Source organism: Sceloporus undulatus, chromosome 6, assembly GCF_019175285.1.
Source record: "Sceloporus undulatus isolate JIND9_A2432 ecotype Alabama chromosome 6, SceUnd_v1.1, whole genome shotgun sequence".
Taxonomy (NCBI): domain Eukaryota; kingdom Metazoa; phylum Chordata; class Lepidosauria; order Squamata; family Phrynosomatidae; genus Sceloporus; species Sceloporus undulatus.
Window position 1 is genome coordinate 71,555,142 of NC_056527.1, and position 8,851 is coordinate 71,563,992.

An 8,851-nucleotide genomic window follows, 5' to 3' on the forward strand; every position below is an offset into this window, starting at 1 on the left:
TCTGTACAGAAAATAATATTTCTGTTTTTTTGTGCAGAAAATGCTGTTGTTGGGGACTTATTATTTACATACATACATACAGAAAGCAGCATTTTCAGTGCAAGTAATAGCATTTCCCCACAGAAACGAATCTTAGAGTTGGAAAACACTGTAAAGGTAATCTAGACCAACCTTTTGCCATGCAAGTATACACAAGGAAAGCACTCCTAAAAGATGCCCATCTTACCTCTGTTTAAAGGCTTCTAAAGAAAGAGAGTCCATTACCCTCTGTTCTCATTTTAATTGTAAGCCATCACGATTGTCTTTGACAGAGGGGCGGGGTAAAAAGAAAGCATTTATTTATTTATTTATTTATTTAAGTCTATTCCGCTGTTTAATAATAAATAATAAATTTTTTATCCCGCTTTTTGCAATTAAAGCGGCGTACAACAGACTAAAATACATCCATATATGCACAGTACCCCCTTAAAACAAGATTAAACAGTATAAAACTAAAACTAACATTTAAAAATCCAGACGATAACCATAAGCAGCTCTTTAACAGCTCTTACAGTAAAGAAGTTCTTCCCAATTTTTAGGTGGAATCTCTTTTCTTGTAATTTCACTACATTGGTTTGTGTTACAGTCTCTGGAGCAGTAGAAAAAATGCCTCCCCTCAGATATTTAAAGATAGCTAGGTATCATGTCACCTCTTGGTCTTGTTTTCTTCAAACTAAATGTAACCAGCTCCCCAAAGTCATTCTTCACATGGCTTGTTTTCTCCCAGAGTGCTTTAGTTGTATATTCTGCATGTCAGGAGGTTTGTCTAGACGACAACTGTATGATTCTACATAAAATGAAACCTTATAAATAAAATAAAACCCTTATATAAAATCTTTGTCAGTGTAATGTCTTGTGGGAATAGCACTTTCTTTCATCTGATCCAGTCAGGCAATTTTAAAAAATGTTTACTTGTTTAAATTAAGCACGTAGAGAGATCTTGCAGCACCTTTGAGACTAGCTGAAAGAAAGAAGTTGGCAGCATGAGCTTTCATAGACTTTAGGCTACCCCCTCAAATGCATCTGAGGAAGTAGACTTAAGTCTACGAAAGCTCATGCTGCCAATTTCTTTCTTTCAGTTAATCTTAAAGGTATTACAAGAACTCTCTACATACTGATTTTAGAGATTAACAAGGCTGTATCTTTGAATTCTTTAAATTAAGTTATGCAAATTGGAATTCCAGAGCTCAATATTTTAATACTGTATTATGAATGAAATTTACAAAAGACTTTTGCCAGAACTTGATCCCTCTTCCACAATCTTGCAATGGAAACAAGTGTCTCTGAACAGCTGTTAGCTGATGGAGCCTTATGCCAGTGACTTTTTGTGTGCATGTGTGTGGAATACGTTTGTCCTTTTTAACTTCTTTTTGCAATTGCCTGAATGTTGTGCTGTTTTTGCTGAGTAATTATATGTATTTACCAAATGGAGATGCTGACATTTTAAACCTGACAATTTTGGATTTCCTGTAATTTTGGAAGACACTAATAAGTAGAGATGTATTTGCTGCGGCTAGAGATGAGGCAATTTGTGAAGCTGAAACTTTCACCTTTTGGTCATAACAGTGATAAAACAAAGAAAGGACATAACCAATGTGGGCTTTCTATTAGACTGCTGATCATTCATGGCTGTAAGGGTAGCAGAATATTGTAGTTGTGCTCTGTGGAAATTGTTGCTGAATTACCTTGGAAAGGCTAAATCAATATGGGGCAAGAACTTTTGCCTCAAAGGTGATACTTGAAAATTTCAATGATGAAAGAAAATTTCCTCTTGAGAGCTTTGGTGGCGGAAGCAGCATTATAGATCAATATTTCTGCTATCTCTTGAATCTCCTCACCATGGTAACCTTTGTTTTCCTGAAATGAAGGGGGAAGTAAAATAAACAGTATGCGTCTCATAAAAAATATTTTTTTCAGCAGTTGTTTCAATAGCTCTCTTCAAAGCAATGGGCATTCCTGACTTTTTGAGTACATTTTCTACATTGTCTTGTCCCAGTGAATCTTTCTGTTCTTCATAACAGGGCACTGCCAGTGAGGCTACGTTGGTTGCAATGCTTGCAGCTCGAACCAAAGCTATCCATCGTGTCCTATCAGAAAATGAAAAACTGATTCAGGGGGACATCATGGGACGGCTGGTGGCCTATACTTCTGACCAAGTGAGTAGTGCAAGAAATTATAGTGTGGGCTTTGGAATTAATGTTCTACATAATACACAGACAACACATACTAAGGGTTGGTTATGATATAAAGGTCAAGAGCCTATGGTGTATGTGGTATATAGCACCAGGGGAATTAATATGCCAGTTAGGTCTGCCATGATCACAAAAACCGATGCACACATTTTCCCAGCACTCTGGAGCAAGCCTTGCTTTAGCTTTCAGCATACACTGAGACGGTTGCTAGGGAACATGAAATTTACTCTGAGCTTTTGAAGATATTGTCACATAAGGCAGGACCAGTAAGTCAAACAAAGTCTTTGGAAAACAAACATGTCTGGAACGGTTCCCTTGTGAACGAAATGTGCAGGAGAGAAGTCAAAGCCAGTCCAAAATTTGGAGATAGGGTTGTCAATGTATTCAAAGGTTAGGATTTCAGGTACTGCAGGAACACCACTCCTGAGCCAGAGATTGGACAATTGTTTCCAACAGGGAACATGGGTCAAAGCTGTCTCTTAAATTGGCTGCAGCCTGTTCTTGAGTAAGAGAGCTTCCCTTTTCACTTGGCAAGACACCTCACTGAATGTCATTGTTCTACTCTCTTCACCCACCAGGTCTGAGGGCTAACTGACTGTTCCAGGCACTCTGGTGGTGCCTGTGTTTGATCAGTCTCAAGTGACTCCTGTAGTGTGTCCTGAGGCTGCCATTCCACAGATTAAGATGGGGAATTACCCTCATCTTCAGAGTCTGAGTTCTTAGTCATGAAAATGTGGCTGCAAGAGGACAAAGGGGTTTCTGATTCTGGAGGAAACAACAGGATCCAGCTTAAGTACAGCACTGAATTTTGGCCAGTGTCTTTCATCTACACATTTGCTTTTGATTTATTCCCAATAAGGCATACCTTTGAGAGGTAAACTGCATGTTATTATAAGTTGACCTTTTTTTCTCCAAGAAAATGTAGCTCCAGTGTTTTGAGTCCAGAGTCATAGAATCATACAGTTGGAAGAGACTACAAGGGACATTCAGTCCAAATCCCTGCCATGCAGGAACTCACAATCAAATCATCCCAAACAGATGGCCATGCAGCTTTTATTTAAAGACCTCCAAAGAAAAAGACTCCAGCCCTCTCTGAGGGAGTCTGTCCCACTGTCATGCAGCTCTTCCTGTCAGGAAGTTCCTCCTAATGTTTAGGTGGATTGTGTTTTCCTGCAGGTTGCATCCATTGTTCTGTGCCCTATTCTCTGGAGCAGCAGAAAAAAAGCTTGTTCCATCCTCTATGATACCCCTTCAAATGCTTAATCAGGGATATCATATCACCTCTTAAAGACCTTAAAGTTTTGGATGAGTTTGACGTCCAGCAACTATCAGGATAGTTGAAGTCTCCCATCACTATTATATCTCTTCTTTCTGAGTGTGTGGTCATATGTTCCAGAAAGGCAGAACCCAATTCCTCAGTCTGACTTGAGAGTCTGTAGTAGACTCCCAAGATAAAATCCCTGTTGTTTCCCTCCCGTTTAATTTTTTTTCCAAATGCTCTCCATCTGGCTTCTAAGATTGAAGTCCTGGATATCTTCATAAGTGTCAACATCCTTGACATATAATGCTATTCCTCTTCCTTTCCTGTTTGGTCTATTTGTCTTTAAAAGGTTATACCCCTCTATTACTACATTCTATTCATAAGACTCATCCCACCAAGGGTCAATGAGGCCTATTATATCATATTTGCTTTTTTGTACTTGGAGTTCAAGTTCATCTTGTTTATTTCCCATGCTCTGTGCATTAGTATAGAGACATCAAAGACCATGGGTTTTCCCTCCTGTTTGCCTGTGTAAAGTTTTCTTCCTCCCACTGTTGGGTCCTTGCACTATTTGTTGTGTTCCCTCCTGCCTTCCAAAATATTGGCGGGGTACAGACCTCCCCAAAAGGGCAGTCTGCTCATGCCTTGTTTTGCTGTGCGAGGAAGCTGCAGTGGACAAACCGTGTGGCTTCCTCGCACAGCAAAAAGAACCTGCAAAAAGCGGGTTCTTTTTGCGGTGCCATGATGATGCCACAGTGTGCCAATGGCACACTCATGACGTTATTATGGCACCATGACGTGCGGACGCTAAGCGTCCATCACGTCAAAATGGCGGTGCCCATCTGTACATGGCACCACCATTTTGATGTCCTTGTCACGTGCAAGGGGTGAAGGGCGTCTGGAAGCGTCACCCCTCACACATGACAAGGGCACCCTATTGCACCCATCTGTCCCAGGCCATTGTCTCCCTCCCCCACATCTCAGCTTAAAGCTCTCCTAATTAAATTTTTCAAACTATTGGCGAATATGTTTCTGCCAACAGGTGTGAGGTACAACCCATCCCTTCCCAGAAGTCCCTCCTCCTGAAACCACAGGCCATGATAGAAGAATCCAAATTGTTCTTGGTGAAACCTTCTGCAGAGCCAGTTGTACATATCTGCTATTTTCCTCACTCTTCCTGGACCATGCCCTTCAACTGGGAGAAGAGATGAGATGATTCCAGCTCTTTCAAATTCCTACCCAGAGCCTCAAAATCCCATGTATGGAATGTGCCCTCAATCCTTACTGAGGATTTGTAGTAAACTCCTAGCTAAAATTGCTACCCCCTTTCTGTTGTTTGTCTCAAAATATTGAATGCTAAATAGCATTTTTATCAACAAATAGCAGTAAGATGGACATTTGGAGACAAGAAACTGGTGGGAAACTGAACTACATTGGAGCCACAGTACTATATATACCACTGAACATCTTTTATCTAGAATGGAAAATTGGAATACCAAAAGGACTCTGGAATGACTAATGGCTGTGTGATAAAACCTTGATTGTATTTGAGACAACTGCTAGATAGTCAGATAGAAAGGGGTGGATGGGGACACAGCCCAGGGTGGGGAAAAGATATGATGTATAACTTCGCTCAGTTCCCCTTGCAAGAAAGTCCCCATGCAGAAAGCCTGGGGAGGACAGAGTGATCAGCAAACCCATTTAACTTTTATTGTGGCACTATCTTCCACATGTCATTGGACCAGTGTGCCTTTCCCATGTGAAACCTCTTAGTGTTCCAAAGGTCATTGTGACCTCTTAAAAATATGCCTGACTCTAGATATCAAAATATGAAAATATGAATCTCCATATTATAGCAAGAGGGGTGTAGGGTATGCTAACAGGACCATTGACACAATTGCTCCTAAATCCCCAATCCTTGGTTTACAGAAGATTGAAGATCAGTGAAGCAGACTGGTGTACAGGTGGTGCATGTTACAGAGGAAATATGACAAATGATTAGCAAAAACTCTTTGTTGTGCCTATTATATGGCAGTGAAGGTGGTTAACAAGAAATACATAAACAGTATGCTTCCACTGTTGCTTCCTTGATATGTCATTCAGCAGAACTATTCCAAGTGGTTTGTAGAGGCGCGATATAAATAAATATTTTATTATTATTTATTATTATTATTGACAGGACCTTTAAATAAACCCACCCAGCAACATGACCCCCACCAATGGCACTACATTTCCGTACTGGTGGGATTATGTGCTTTTCTATGTTGATGGTAGTAGTGTTGCTGGTAATAGTGTTGCTGCTCCTATGTCAGTCAAGCTTTATTTATTTGATTATTATTTATTTACTATATATTTATGTATATGCCACCTTTCTCTAGAGTGGGACCCAAGGAGGATCACAGAAAAATTCAATTAAACCCTAACAATGCAGTTTTAACAATAATTAAAATAATGTCATTTAAAACAGTATAAAATTATTTTATTTTAAAAGGATACAAAAGTTGAAAAAAATGTTGAGCCTAAAATTTGCTGAGGAATCAGATTAAATGTGCCAAGCAGCTACTGGGCAGTAGCAGTAGTGGAGGGTGACAATGGTGGAGGATCTCTCAGAGACAATAGCAGTGGCAGGATAGCTAATGCTTTTTAGTACTGTGTAGAAGGAGGCACCGATAAACCCCTTTTGAATGTCTTTTAGCACAAAATCCCTAAGATGAAGAGTGCCAGAAGATGAAACTCCCAGGTTGGATAACATTCAGCAAGCTACTAGTTGAGCCAATGATGAGAAAATGGAGCATGCCAGAAGATAAAACTCCTAGATTGGATAACACTCCAGTTAGCTACTAGTTACCCCCAAAGGGTTCCCACTCACTATATCTTATATTTTCCCCCAATTTTGTTGATCTTATCATCACAACATTTTTATATTGTAAATAATTTAATTTAGTTTTACAGTGCGTCCTTGCTTTACACGGGGGATCCATTCCAGACTCCCCCGCATAAAGCAAATTTGAGTCCTATTTAAATGAATGAGACTTGTGCATGCGGTGGTGCAGCAGCACACGCGTGCCATGGGCGCACTCCCCATTAGTCCCTATGGGACGCAGTGGCCCTTCCTCCCTGCCTAGCTTTCAGCATAACCAAGGATGGGCAGTGGGGTGGGGGATTAATGTTAACTCGATTTATTATTATTATTATTATTATTATTATTATTTACATAGCGCTGTAGATTTTCACAGCGCTGTGCATACAAACAATAAAGTAGATAAGAGTAAACCTGCCCATGGCATACAATCTAAGTAATAATAGCATAATACATATAAATAATATATAACAATACAGGAAAGGGTTCAATAAAATAGGCAACAAATTAAAAACGTCAAATAGCCAATAATAGTCACGCAATGCCTGGGAACGCTTCTCTGAACAGGCTGGTCTTCAACTCAGTTTTGAAATTAGTTAAGAAGTGATGACTCTTGCTCGTGGGGGAAGGAGGTTCCAGGAGTGAGGAACAGCAAGTGAAAAGGGATGAATCTAGGACAGGGCAAAGAAAATCCTGGGCTGAGACAGCAGACCGTGACTACCAAAATGGAGGGCCCAAGCAGGAAAGGGAGGAGAAAGAAGGTCTGATAAATAAGGAGGGGCCAGCCCATGGAGGGCTTTAAAAGTCAACAACAGAAGCTTATACTGTACTGAATATGGAAAGGGAGGGGGAGCCAGAGAAGGGATGACAACAAAGGAGCGATATGTTTCGAGCGGTGGGCGGATGTAATAATGTGTGCAGCTCAATGCTGGACAGAAATTAAGGGATGGAGGTGAGAAAGAGGAAGCCCTGCCAGAAGGAGGTTACAGAAATCAGCTGTTACATTTGATATATAATACACTGTTTTTAGATGTTGTAACATGCCTTGATTCCCCGTGAAAAGTTGGCATGTTAAAGGTGGGCATCTTTATTTATTTATTTATTTATTTATTTATTTATTTATTTCACTGATATGCCACCTTTCTCCCAGAAGGGACCCAAGGTGGCTCACAGATTAACAACAACAATCAAAATATTTAGACCAGTTAAAATAATCTAAAAACAATATAAACTATAGTTTTTTGTGGGTTTTTTGGTTTATGTGGCCATGTTCTAGCAGAGTTTGTTCCTGATGTTTTGCCAGTATCTGTGGCAGGTATCTTCAGAGAATGTTTGCCTGGAAAGGACTTGGCTATATATATTGTGTGACCTGACATGGATGCACAGGGAAGTCATTGAAATCCACAGACACCTGGACAATTTCAACAGGAAAGAGGAAATCCTTAAAGTAAACAAGGTTTGGTTACCAGTCCTGAAAGATAGCAAGATAAAGATGCAACAAATGCAAATGAGAACTCTCCCAACAGACAATGAACACTATCAAGCAGACATTAATCCTCTTGTGCAGACTCTCACACCCTGAGGCCTGTCATTAGCAACAAACAATATACTGCAAATCACTCCTGCCTTTCCAGGTCACACAATATATATAGCCAAGTCCTTTCCAGGCAAACATTCTCTGAAAATGCCAGTCACAGATGTTGGCAAAATGTCAGGAAGAAACTCTGCTAGAACATGGCCACATAGCCTGAAAAACCCACAAAAAACTATGGATGCCGGCCATGAAAGCCTTCGACTTCACAATATAAAACTATATTAAAAACATACAAGTTAAAAGACATTACAAATATACATGCTCAATATAAAAACCACTGTAGCATGCTTATGTTTTAAACACTTGCCTAAACAAAAACATCTTAGTTTGCTAATGAAATGCAAGTAGGGAGAGACCAGTCTAGTTTCTCAGGGAAGAAGGCTCTCTCTTGTGTTAACACCAAGGGAGCCTGCGATGGTGGTGGGACTGAGAGAAAGCCTTCCCTCAAATATTCTAGTGTTCTAGCAGGTTCATATGGGGAGATAGAGTTCTTCAAATAATTTGGACCTAAGCAATATAGGGCTTTATAGGTCATGACCAGCACTTTTAATTGTGCCCAGAAATGAACCGTTAGCCAGTGAAGCTGTTCCAACAAGGGAGTAGTATGCTCCCTATAACTGGCTCTGTTCAGCATTTTGGCTGCAGCATTATGAACCCGATGAAGTTTGCAAACAGTTCCCAAAGGCAGCCCCACATAGAGTGTGTTACAGTAGTCCAAATGGAATGTAATTAAGGCATGTGTCACTGTAGCCAGATTTGGCATTTCAAGAAACAGGTGCAGTTGGTGCACAAGTTTTAACTGTATGAAAGCAGTCCTGGCCACTGCTGAAACCTGGGCATATCAATAGCAATAGCAAGTATATTTCTATACTGCTTATCAGTGAACTAGCACTGCCTAAGCAGTT

The 8,851-nt window shown here is 40.2% G+C and overlaps 1 protein-coding gene across 3 annotated transcripts in view; it reads left to right on the top strand.

Moving 5' to 3' along the window:
• Positions 1 to 8,851, top strand: part of DDC (dopa decarboxylase) — a 126,382-nt gene that overhangs the window by 50,217 nt on the left and 67,314 nt on the right. For all 3 annotated transcript variants that reach the window (XM_042474619.1, XM_042474621.1, XM_042474620.1), the window contains one exon: positions 2,061 to 2,195. In XM_042474619.1, the coding sequence (XP_042330553.1) occupies positions 2,061 to 2,195 (135 nt within the window). The remainder of the gene's footprint in view (positions 1 to 2,060; positions 2,196 to 8,851) is intronic.